At 47.1% G+C, this 13,456-nt stretch overlaps 1 protein-coding gene across 1 annotated transcript in view; it reads right to left on the reverse strand.

The window, feature by feature from the left end:
- The window catches only part of LOC8031585 (motile sperm domain-containing protein 2), a 111,913-nt gene that overhangs the window by 24,187 nt on the left and 74,270 nt on the right, over positions 1 to 13,456 (reverse strand). The window contains exons 8-9 of the mRNA XM_029985572.4: positions 7,090 to 7,158; positions 6,434 to 6,555 (exon numbers count right to left, since the gene is read on the reverse strand). Of these exons, the coding sequence (XP_029841432.3) occupies positions 6,434 to 6,555; positions 7,090 to 7,158 (191 nt within the window). The remainder of the gene's footprint in view (positions 1 to 6,433; positions 6,556 to 7,089; positions 7,159 to 13,456) is intronic.

Genomic DNA, 13,456 nt, shown 5'->3' on the forward strand with positions numbered 1-13,456 from the left:
GGATTTACGTTTGCGAAAACTGAAAACCTCGCAGCTGCAGTGCGCTGACTTATATAAATAAAAACGGAAAGCTTAGTCACAAACATAAATATTGCCGTAGGGAACTCGGGCTCATATTATATCTCTTCAATGTTCAAAAGCGCCTATTGGCGCTGGCATGCGTATAAAGGTCAACAGAAATAAAATACAAACAATCATAACGTGCTTGGTTTTATAGCATCAGGAAAGCGCGCGAACTAAATGTATATTGCAAAACGGAAATCCGGGAAACTGACCAAGGGTATGAAAAAAAACTCATATCTCGTCCTACGTAACTTTCGGAAACAGTTCGAGAAAAAAAAAAATATACGCATTGTGTTTACCTCGGACAGCCTGCATGAAGAGGGTTTTGCAAAGCGGCTTTAGGGGAATTCCATTTCGACAAAGATTATTGCTCTGCTACGATCTGAAAGGCTCGCTGGGAGCCCACCCTAAGCCCCGCGGTGCGGCTGCAGATTTCGCGGGCCACTGGATAATCCCCGGATTGTAACGCACACCATTTGGACGGAAAAGACGAAGTGTAGGGAAATATATTGAATTCGTAGGGTATAGCGGCGATTCTCCCGTCGAAATGGCACAAGTGTTATAAGCTGCGCCTCAGCCATCCTTTCCAGCATGCCCGGTCGCTTTGCTCTGTGGCCTGAAGCTTTTATACTTGGGTGAGCAATTTAAAACGAAATGGACGTTTTTGTGGTAAAGTAAGCAGACCTATAAAAACATACACATCGTTCAACCTCGCGGCGTTGAAGCAAGAATGGACCAATAACATTCACCAATTGTTATAATAATTGTACACTGCAACGGTCTTCCTACAGGTCACGGTTGGCAGACTGATTGGAGTTTACTAGCAAAAATTAGTTGAGGCTATGGTGCTCCAAGACACGTAACTGCTGCCCAAGAGAAAGGTAAAATGAGAAAAAAAAATGAAAAACGTTTATCACTCCTTGTAATGCCGAATTAAAGCGCAGCTCTTGAGGAGGAGGAGGGGAGAGTATGGAGAAGAGGGTATGCCTCTCCTGCTCGGTACCCTCTGCTCCTCCCTCCCCTCCCCAACCTCCCTCATACTCCCTCTCCCCCTCCTCCATCCTTCCGCTCCTTACCCCTCCTCCTCTCATTCTCTTCCCCTCCTCCTATCCCTCCTCCTCCCCTTCCCTCAGTCCCCCCTCGTGACGTCATTCGTGAAGGCCTCGTGAAGGCCATGACCTTCACGAGTGAAGGTCATGACGGCACTGGAGCTAAAGCGGGGGTTGGCTTCCGGTTTTCAGGGGCACGCCTCCAACGATTACCAAACACGAAGGAAACCAAGCCACTCTATAGTCGGAGACAGGTCAAGAACGAAGTGGAAGCTCCTGCCACCCCTTTCCACTTCAGCGGAGCGAACGGTGAAGAGGAGGTCGTTTCCTCTCCACCGTTCGCTCTACTAAAGTGGAAAGAAGTGGGAGGAGCCTCCACATCGTTCTTGACCTGTCTCCGACTATAGTGGGCGAAAAACGCAGTTGATTTGGCGGTAGCCGCTGTTTTGATCACCGTTGGGGGCGTTCCCCTTTAAATTTGCACGTTTGCTGGCTTAAGCCGGTATGTCGCCTTCTCTTCTTCCTTCCTCGATGCTGTTTGTGTGGCTTATAGTAGACACGTTTCACGACCTTAAGGCATAAGTTCAGTGAATGCGGCAGAAACGACGAAATTGATGACGACTATAGAGGATCCACAGATGTTCACACACGCAGTATATGGGAAAAATAAATAATCAGTAGCGCGATCACATACGAGCGAACGACCACGCTATCTGAAAATAAACTGGCACAAGCGCTCCCATAAAGTTACATAGGAAAACATGCTAAAGAACAATTTCTCCAAATACAACATTACCTCACTCTCTCTCAGACAATAAACGACTATCAAAACAGAAATATAATAATGATGCTCAAAACACCGCTCCGGGTGTGATATATATGGAGCGCCACACAAAAGAAAGCCTCGATAATAGAGCTCAGGCATCCAAGAGACGGAAGACCCTTTCTGAGCCCCGTACACGTGGAAAGGGACAATTCAGGAATAGATTGGCCCCAAGAATGAAAGAAATACCAAGGCACGCCGTAGATTACCCTCTGTATTACAAGAAATGATGAATATAAATTGTAGTACAGCATAGATATTTTCTCCGTGAATACCGCCATCTTGAATGAAGGAACTTCTGGTATGCGGAGGAACATAGTTGGTGCTTTCAACACGCCACGGGACGATGCTCGCGTTATAACCACAGCGATCATTCACTCTTGCTTCGACTGTTCTATATTCTATTACTTCGTTCCCAGTTCTCATGCCTTGCTTTTTTGTTCTTTTTTTTTTTAGTTCCACATGCCGGATGTGTGAGCTGTGCGGTTATGGATGAGGACGAACAAAAACAATTTATAAAAATTCCCGCGTCTGTACCATAAGCCACGCCCTAGAAATGACTTGCGGTCCACATGCAGACCAGCCTAAATCACACCGGACACAGATAGTTTCCGGATAAATCTAGCGGATAAATAGTCCCGTTAAATTTTCCCGCGAAATGTTCCCGCTAAAGGTCACGGTGCCACGTGAGTCACGCGACACCGTGACTTCGCTTGACACCGTGTCGCGTGGCGCAATGAGGTCACTTGACGTGGTCCCGTGACGTCACGTTGCTTGACAATGTGACGTTGAGGGACGCCATGATGTCATGTGCCGTCACGCCAAGCGCCACGACAACCCTTCACGAAACGCCAAAGGATCCGCTATTAAACATAGCCAATAATGGCCGTCGCCTTAAAAAAGCAATAGAATGAAAAAAAAAAAAAAAAGTTTTTTTTATTTAAGAGCTTAGATGTGGCCTTTTTTTTTTTTGTAAATTTTTCCACGCAGAAAAACAAAATGGAGCAATATTTACGCCGGTAGACGCAAATTTGGTCGGTGTGGGGGAATAAATCAGCGCGCCCCGCCCGGGTGCTTACAAGACTAAGCACCTTTTCTCGACTCTTATTGGTCAGAGAGACCATTGACAAGTTAAATATGGGTCGTCAAATTGTATCTCCGGGACGTAATTGTATTTTAATCGACAATATTGTTATGTTTGAGAAACAAATAATCTAGATAGTCATTATTCACATTAACTGAAGAGCGTGTTGGTAACAATGACTGGGAACAGAAAGAATAAAACAAACTCCGGACAAGAATGTTCGTCGTCCCTTGTCCGGAGTTTGTTTTATTCTTTCTGTTGCTAGTCATTATTGTTTACGAAAATATCCCGAGATTGTTGTCCGATTTGGTTTCAAGCGATAGCAGACATGGAGGGCCGGCGTCTGCGGAGGGATCAACCAGCACACCTCGTCGAGCTTGTCTGCTTTCATGAGTGCGAGTCGTTCTGTGTTCACCAAAGTGTTTAGAGGAAGATCTCCTTGACCAACCGAACTTGTTTGCAGCAAACAAATGTCGTAAGTACGCGCCTTCGGAAGTGTGGTGCGGGTGCTTGTTTTCGTAGCGGGACTGGCCTCAGCCTAGCATCCCGCGTCAACTATGTTGGTCGATCCGTCTTGGCTTGTCCCTTTCCGCGTGTTGGTGATGAAAGATGTTGGTTCTAGTAAAAGCGGCCCCGCTGCTCCGTGAATTGTGCAATCGTTCTGATCGTAACTATGGTTTGATACCAAAAAGATACCCACCTACGCTGGTAAGAACTTGCAAGCCATTTGACTGGAGGCAATGGGGCGTTGGTTTGTCTATGCTCCCGTCATTTCGCTTCGAAACACAAGTAGCTCTCCAGTTTTGCAGTGCACCTGGCCTACCGAATCGAATTTTGTTATTGTTTTTGCGTCGCGCTTTAACTGTGCGTCATGACGCTCACTTATTTTTCTCGCGGATGCCATGAAAAAATAATAAACTAACCAGAACAGTAAAGCTAGAAAGACTGCATATTTATTTTGTTGATTTTCTTTTTTAGTCTTGTCGGCCGCTTATCATTGCACGTCAATAGATGTGAACAGACGCTTGTACTGAACCGTGGCTCGCGAATGATGAAACGCTAGAACGTGACTTTCATGGTCGCGCCTTCTGAGCGTTGAAGAAGTTTTTCGAAGGGGGCGGAATGGCAGACGGGCGGAGGCGAAAACGGATGCCGACACGCAGCTTTCCTGTCGGCGTCTCACGAGCATTGCAGACGACGATAGACGGTTGTGGAATAGCAGACAATGCCAGTGGCTGCCACGCGCCTGCTCGCACGATTAACAGGCGCTTCCAGACGCCAGACTAGACGCACCGGATGTCGCGAAAGGGAAACACTATAGCTTCTTAGCGTGTTCAGCCAAGCAGCCAAGACAATCGAGAAGTTATGGGCGAGCCCACTGATCTGTTGTGAGTGGGGTTTCGAGCGTGCCGTGACTAATTCGCGTCTAACGGCGTAAATATTGTACGAAATATTTTCTTTTATTTCGTGATAATATTACAAAAAGTAAGCTTTGCATCTATGCCCTTCCAAAAAAAAAAAACGTTTTTCTTTTCAGTGTTCAGTGTTTCAGTGCGAAACAATGACCCAAAAACTAAAGACCCTTTCCGCATATTCTCGCCCCCGACTGCCAAGTAGGCATGCCCGGTATGGGCGACAATAACATAAAAACGTTTCAACCTGCGAATAGTAAATAAATAGAGGGGAGGCAAAACGAGAATATGTGACGGTTACGTTTATGTCCTAAATGCCTTTTATCGGCCTGGCGACAGCAAAACAATGTTTTCGCCCATACTGGAAGTGACGACAATTCAAGATGGGAGCGCCCTCGCGAAAAAAGGTCTATACAACAACTGAGCTCTCTGACAACACGGCACAGCATTTGTCGTTTCTGCGCATGCGATGTGTCCACACCTGTCGTTGTCAAACGCGGGCGTGTTTGTCAACGACGTGTTGGTGTATAGTTCGTCTGCGTGGCCAATAGTGTGCAAAAACTTTAAGAAAAAAAAAAACTGGGTGAGCGGTGAGACAGCCATTTCTGAACACTGCAGCAATGCCGATAACACTATTACTGATAACAGCGAAGTCCCCCTCGCATTAACGAACTCCTCCGTCACTAATGCAACTTGAGGGCTTCCGGGTGACGTTCGTAAATATATATATATATATACGATTAACGTTCCTAACTTACATTTTTATTTTGAGGAACAACAAGATTATTTAAATTATCCGCTGATGGTGCAATATAAACTACAGTGATGTAAAGAGTAAAGGCCCGTTCACACACTTGCACTTGGCTAGAATCGACTGAACGAGGACTAGTGTTTAAGATCCTTGTAATGGCTTTCGACCGGCTGCATTGCAGCGCAGGCGGTCCTAAGCCGTCACAGAGGCTGGAAAACCGGTCTTGTCTCAGTCAATCGTGGCGAAACGCAAATATGTGAACGGGTTTTTAGACTCAGTTCGTGAGATGAACAGAGGAACAAATCTGAGAACACCGGTTGCTACGGTCATCTAAAGCTTTGAGTCTGAAGGCTTGCCCACACACTCGCGTGTGACTATCACCGACTGCGCCGCAACCGGTTTTTAAGCTTCTTGTGACTGTTTGCGACAGGCTGCGCACACTCTCAGAAAAAAAGGTGTATTATTACACCCCTTGTCCCTTATAATACACCCCAAAACTTCAATTCGACGTACAGAGCCCCATAGTCGAACAGACGGCCCCAAATTTTACGAGGGGCTTGATAGCCGTGTGGTACAACTTATTAAAATAGCTAATGTACGGTTTACTGACTACAAAAACATTATCGGAGTTTTCTTGGCCCTACTGCAAAAACTCAGTGTTTTCTTTATGTGGTCTTTCATACGTACTTTAGCTATTTAAAAAGTTACATCACACCGTTATCAAGCCCCTCGTAAAATTCGGGGCCGTCTGTTCGACTATAGGGCTCTGTACATCGAAATTAAGTTTTGGGGTGTATTATATGGAACAAAGGGTGTAACGATACACCTTTTTGCACCCTTTTTTCTTGAGAGTGAAGCAGTGCATCGGCTCGTAATCAGCCACAAGAAGCCGGTCGTTATGCTATCGGTCGTTGCCCAAGGCAAATGCGGAAATGAGGCTAGAAACTGGTGAAAACATAAAACAAACACAACAAAAACATATTCTCTTTAGCTGCATTTTGTCACAGCTGATAACTGAAAATATTGTCTATGACAACCCGATTGCATAGGTAGGATTACATCGAATTAGACGAACAAACTCGAACCGTCAGTCAGAATTTTGAGGTTTCCATTTCCGTCAATCCGTCAGCACATTATGCGCATTACGTCAATCGGTATTTATCGGTATAGGTACTGATATCGCACAAACGCGATGCCGCCAAATCGGTGGACAAAAAAAAAAAAAAAAAAAAGGGAGCACCGGAGACTCACTCGACTTTGATGAGCGTTACGGCATCTTCAGTGGCCGTGGTGCTCCGGGCGTCAAACATACCGAAGCGACTGCGGTAGAATTCTTCGATTTCCTTGGTGCGCGGAATGCGCTCGCTGATCACCTGCACAGTTTGACCAGATCATTGCGAAGTAACACGAAGGACGAATCCAGGCATGCGTTAAGTCCGGCCACTATTAGCGGAAAAAAAACCTTATCAATTTCTTCCTTCAGTAATGATTCTGGAGGGTCACTGAAGGGGAAGCTATCAAGTGGCATCTTAACTCGGAACGTCCCCCTCTCCCTAAAAATAAAAACAAGAGCAAAAGTTTCTCATTATTGTTTTCAGAAATAAGGAAGAAACAAGTGCATATCTTATATATCTCTATCTATATATAACTTTTATTTTTTTCATTGCGGTTGAAATACAATAACCAATAAACAACGCACTAATCATCTCGTAAAACATACTACCCTTCCATAAGCCCAAGAAAAAAGGAAAACAACAACGTTAATCCTTATTTACAAAGAGTCAATCATTCGGCTCGCTTTGCAGCGTCGTATCCGCTTGTGCCACCCTATTATGTATTACGTTGGTCAAGTAAATAAAATAATTTTAAAGTTTAAATCGCAGGCTGATGTGTACATGAAGACATACCTTGGGGCTAGCTGCATTGATAAGAAAGTCCACATCGTCCCACGTGTATTCCCGGAATGGAAGTTTCTCCTGCGACAGTAGAATGCAGAAGTACAGGTCAGAACAAGCGCTAATATAGGCAACTGCATGCCTATTTTGATAAAAAAATAGGAAAATTAAATGGGTAACCTTAATTATACCCATCGGGATAGCTGAAGGGAGGGTATCTCCTGAAAGTCATTTGACGGTTGTTGCAGTGGAGAACACGCAAGCTTAAAATTATAGACGATGTATTTAGTTTTTGAAATGTAAATCGTAGCCCTCTCACATTTAGAAAACAACTGCGGATAGACAAAGCCTGCCATGTCGTGCCCTGAACTGCGCATTAGAGAACGCTTGAGTCGTCTACACTGATTAGCCAAAGCATCACGACCATCCCAACACTGTGTGATTGATCACAGGTGTACAAGTTTGTAAGTACGGCCACAGAGCATCGTCACCTTGCTCGCTTGGGGTGCGCTTGGACGCTGCCCTTATCTAATTACGACACCTTGCTGGTTCGTAATCGGATTATGGCCGCGCCCAAGCGCACCCCAAGCGACGAAGATGGCGGCACCTTGAGGCCCTGCTTGCAAACGTGTACAGGTTACGCGCCATCCGCGTTGTTTACCACCTGCTAACGCGAATGATATAGTTAACGGCTGCCAGGGATACAGAGGGATTACTTTGTTGACTACTCATGAATGGAATGGGAACGATTGCTGATTTAGGCCACTTTAACAAAAGGCAAATCATGATTTCCCGACGGCTCGGAACAAGTATCTCGGAAACTGCACAACTCGACAAGAGTTCGCGAGCTGCCGTCGATAATACCTATCAAAAATGAAAAAGAAAAACACGATAAACTTTTTTAGTAGACTCCGAGGTGTTGCACGTCCTCGCCTCATCACAATGTAAACGTCGGAAGCTTTCCCGTTTAGTGAGGCAAAATAGGCGGCTACCTGTGACTCACCTGGGAGATAGATACAATGCAAGTCAAGATAAAAGTCCCTTTGTGAACACAGTCCATCGTATTTTGTTGGATATGGAACTCCGCAGCAAACGACTCTTGCAACTGCTTTGCGTCTCAAAGGTGAGTAACGCGGTCTGAGGTAGGTGGTCATAATGTTTTGGCTGATCAGCGTATATGGCCTATTAACGTCTCTACAGTGCTCTTGTTCGGTAATCCGCAGTGCATGCGCAATTATATTCCACGACTGAATTCTTGTTAACATCATTAGCACCATTCGACAAGATACGTGGCTCATGCCACGCTGTTCAAACAGATAAGCTGTTCTCATGCGCATATCTCATACCTCCAATTGACCCCGATTTCCAAAGTCAATTAGTGCCCGATATGTTTCGGTGGCGCACTCTTATGGCCCCCCGTTTGTGACCTCACAACCAAGATTTGCCTCGCCGTGACGTCACGAGTCGTAGTCATGGCTACTTATCACCAGTTGGCAACTACAAGTTAGACGGTGTGTGTAAAAGGCATGAGGAAAGCTTCTAATCATCGCAATTTTAAACCAACACCGTCAAAGATGACATTCGAGAATTGCCCTTATTTCTGCGGATGAAAGCAAAATTTATTTAAAAAAAAAAAGAAGTCAAAGTGAACGATTGGGTCGTTACGAAGGCCGACCACAGCGACGCTTCTGGTCGCGCACTCGCCAATGTTCCAACGTTCACAAAATCACAGCTCAACGTCTAACATTCACAGCCCAGCACGCGCACAGTTGTCGCTTCACAAGGCGACTAAAGCTGGTAAAGCTGGCAAAGCACCAGTAGCGTAGCAGGCAACATTTTTTGGGAAGTGGCGTGGAAGAGGGGGGAGGGGGGTGTTGAGGTAGTTGGGATTGTCCGTGACTTAGGGCACGAGGGAGAGGAGGGTGAGGGGGAGTTACAAATGCATGTATACATTTTAAGATCGTATTGATTTCGGAATGAGGGAGAACTAAAAGCCCATAAGCCAGCACTCCCCCCCCCCCCCCCCCCCCCCGCCTTCCCCCGGCTAAGCCACTGATAAGCACACGCCCAACGCGCGAACACCAATTGTTCTTCGCGGGTTTGTAAGCCTACTATCACGACTTCGTCTTCAGACCGCCAGGTGCTGTAAGAAGATTCACTCGAGAAGACTGGCGAGCGAAGCTGCCGCGACAGCTTTCTGTTCTAGCAGGTCGATTTCGGAGAAGTCGCCAATATAAGGGGAATTCACGGGCGATTATTGCCGAGCCAGCAGTTGTTGAGCGCGTGCTGGCGGTGAGCTACCACAGTTATTTTTGTAACGTACGTTGCTTACCGACAAGATACCTGGCTTCATTAACCTATAAACGTAGGCTCGTTTCGAGCATGCACAGTGAAAAGAGGACTCAAATATGGCGTCCAGTGAATATACCGCCCCCCTCCCCCCCCCCCCCCCCCCCCTACATAGCTTGCAAGTATCGCCATTTGTGGGTACTGACGGTATTTCTATTTACTGGTTTCTTCGAACTACGACTTCTGCGGTGTGAAACTAACACGGCGAACCGAACGCTCGCGGCTCATGAAATACTGGCATGGCCGCGAATGACGTCACATGCAAGCTATGTGTAGACCGCAGCCCACGACTGAATCAAGAACGCGTTCAGTTGACTCAGATGGTCACGTAGTAGGTTTCCCAAGTCGTTCTTGCGAGGCTTGGGACTCTAGACATGTCAAACACAGAGTTGAAGCCGAAAGTTGGCAAGGCGCGCCGACAAGACTTCGGCGCCAAAAGCGCGGTGTCATCATCGCGAGAGTCCAATCGACGCGTTCCGTAAACACTACGGCCCCAACTTTGTGTTTCACGAGTCTACAGGGTCTCGGATGGTTGTGAAACCTCCGGGCCTCGCCGGGAATCTGACCTCCAAAGCGTTTGATGATCGACTTACTACTCTTCTTCAGTTTGATGATCGAATAACGAAGCCGGCCCGCCGCCCCCGTTCTGCCGCAGCATACACAGTTCAAGAAGAATAACGACAACAAGAAAAGCGGCCGCCCTTGGGGCAGGCCAGAAAATTGGAATCCGTAGCGAATCCCGCGAGGTTTGTGACCCGCGAACAATCCAGCCTGCTTCTCTCGGTTTAAACTCGACGGACAGTCGTAAACGGCTACTTTAGATGAACGTCGACAAAGCGCCTGCGCGATTCAGAGCGAAGACTTCGTAACACCTCGTAAAACGGCGAAATCACGGCAAAGTCTTACCGGTGCCTTTCGCTGCTGGAGGGAGGGAAAAAGCGAAGAAAAACAGGATGTTTCACACCGCACGAAAGGCAACCCCCACGCGCAGTCACACAATGCCAGTACTTCGTCGTTCACGGCCGCCAGAGATAAGAATGATTCATGTTTAGGGCCGTACTAAACCGTACAGACGATTTAATTTTTTTTTTTAGAAAAGTGAGTTTTTTGATTATGTGGGGACCTATCACTATGCTCATCATTTTTATACAATTCTAGGAAGCTCATAATTCCGTGTAAAATGAATCGACAGAACTAAAACTGACATTCTGCTCTAGCGCCACACAACCATCGTTATTATTAGCGGCGAGATGTTTTGGCGTCGACCTCTTATGGTTTCCTCTCGTGACGTCATTACTTTACGAACAAAACAACAAGTCCGACGGTGTTTATAATTAGCACGGTGGAAGCTTGACATCATTGCGCTCTGAAACCAACACTGCCAACACCGTCACAATTGAAGTTCTTACATCATTCCTATTTGTGTCAATTAGAAATTTCCTGCTGACGTCATAGTCAACATTCGGCCAATCGCGGAAGGCCGACCACAGCGACACTTTGATCGCGCACGTCGCCAATAGTTGATGGCAGGTTTCGACTTCGGGGGCAACCTCCTCCCAACTCTCTGCACTTCAGTAGAGCGAATGCTGGAGAGAAGGACGCCTCCTCTCCAACGTTCGCTCTGCTAAAGTGGAAAATGGAGGGAGGAGCTTGCACTTCACTCTTAACGTGACACCGACTATAGACTTTTTTTTTTAGCTCAATCGTAAAATGTTTGCAGAGGGGCGCCTCCTTTCAATACATTTCCCGGTCCCTCACGTGTATTTCTAGATGTCCCAACTGTCCAGATTTAAGAGAGAGAAATTGTTCTTTTAGCCTAATTTTGACGCAGCGTCCTGCTGGCCCACATATGACTTCCCACAAGACATTGGAATCTTGTTGCGCTCTGTCCTAACGTTGCTCTGTCCTGTCTACTCCTTCTTCCTATGTTCTTACTTTGCGCTATTTTTGTGTGTTCTTAAAATGCGCAAGACACGTGCCATGAGCGGGTGCTCCGAGGCCATTGGCTTCCAAGGGCTGCTCTAGAGCCACTAAATGAGCAGCGTAGCTTATTTAGTGGCACTAGGCTGCTTATTTCAGCGAACACTGTATTTCGGCGCTGCGCCGCCATTTGCTTCCCATGGTCGCTCGAGGCACCGACCTCGTGCTCTGGCGCATCTAAAGCTAGTTGCAAGACAAATGCAAACACATCGAGGGTCTTTAGCCTCCAGCAGTATGAGCGACTTTAGTGCCATATGTATGTATATTTGAAGCGCAATATCTTTGCAACGAGGGTCTATGGTACTGACGCGCCAAAAACTCCCGTCGTTTGAAGCGCCATCTAGATTTCTGCTTGAGAACTGTGTGCCATGACGTGGCCTCCGAGATGTTTGGCGCGCAGGGCTCTCCTCAGGCCGTTCCACTCGGCGGGGGAGACTGAAAAAATCACGACCTACTGTAATCCTGACCTGCCGACAGACGAGAGTGGCAGCGCGCGGTGTTTATTACACACACAGAATCCGGAGCGTTTCGTAACGCTATGAGTGCATGGCGCCACTTAAAGGTCTTTCTGCTTCCTAAGATATCCGCACGTCAATTCGAGGCGCGCAAGTTGCGGCTGCGTTATCTGGTCTTTACCTGTCCGCGCAATAGCTCTCCCACCGTGATTTTGCCACTGTGCATGTGAAATACTTTGCCACTAGGGGAGCCAGCTGCCGTCATAGTTGCAGAGCCCAAAAACATAAAAGCACTTCGGTGCTGTAGTACAATCTCGTTCTACCTCCTGGCACCGCCCCTCGCCACCTAATCAGCCAGACAGAGGCAATTAGATCAACATTGAAAAACTTGTTTTGTCCGGCTACGATCGAAAACGGTTGGTCCCGCCGCTGGCACCGCTCTGCGGCGTGGTGGACGCCTGCGGAAGGGAAGGAAGAGCGGTAATCACCTAGTGGCAGGGGTGCCAGGCCGCAGGGAAGGCAGTCTGTGAGCTCCGTGTGGGTCCCAGAATCGTGTGTATGAAGGCACTCTAAGAAAAACCTCTACACCGCGCCCTCAACGGAGAAACCAGACACTCCATCGGCAACAGCTGATCCCATAGGTGGCCCTTCAGGTCAGGATTACAGTAGATCGTGGGAAAAATAGGTGGTCATGCGCGTTGCGCCGCCGTGCGGGGGCAATAGCCTGCTCTTTTTCTTCATCGGTCCTGATCGCTTGCTTGAGTAGCTTGGGCCTGCTGGCACGCAGTGAGTTGTATGTTCGCTGGGTGGAAAGGGAAAATGCACTCGTTTGCGGGAATTATACCTCGTTACTTCTCAAAACAACATATATAACTTTTCTCAGGAAGCGGTAGTATGAATTTCTTGGATTGCTTTCTTGAAACCGGGAAAGATTTATATAAGTCGGCGCGCGTTAGCGCTTTAAACTCGAGTTCAGATGCCGCACTGCTCGTGCTTTAGCTTTGGCAGGGATTTTTTTTTCGTTTTCATGCCGCTCTTTGTCGTGTACATAAATTTTACCTTTGTAAATTTGATGTGCCCCCGAACTCGCCATATCTTGCGAACCTTTGCAGAAGCTGCGCTAGTCGTCTCGAGACCCAGATTGAATTTAGGTTAAGCGTGCTCTTTTTTATTCGTGGTTCTCTATGAGACAGGTGGCGATTTTCTTGTTCAACAATGCGGCTGGAGAAGAAGCAATAACACTAACGTCACAGAGCACGGGCAAAAGTACTGTGAGAATCCACGCCATGCACATCGCCCGAGTTAAGGTCAGGGGCAACATTCCGAATTGAGGACGTAGACCGCACTGACTGGCCCAGTAACGCATCATCTTTGTCGTATTTTTATTTACCACCGCGGTGGCGCCCTTGTGTGTACAGCGCCGGATATCACACCCTTCCACCCAAAATAAATGAAAGTTAGTTGAAACTAAGAGATATAAAAATTTGTCAAAACAAATCAATTGATAATGGAGAGTAGCGCTGCACAGGCCGACGCACCCTGGCGCCCCGACGGGGAGGCGTGGTGATGATCGTTTTACGAGGGGACGCTATGCT

This window comes from Ixodes scapularis, unplaced genomic scaffold, assembly GCF_016920785.2.
Source record: "Ixodes scapularis isolate PalLabHiFi unplaced genomic scaffold, ASM1692078v2 PGA_scaffold11__112_contigs__length_91849675, whole genome shotgun sequence".
Taxonomy (NCBI): domain Eukaryota; kingdom Metazoa; phylum Arthropoda; class Arachnida; order Ixodida; family Ixodidae; genus Ixodes; species Ixodes scapularis.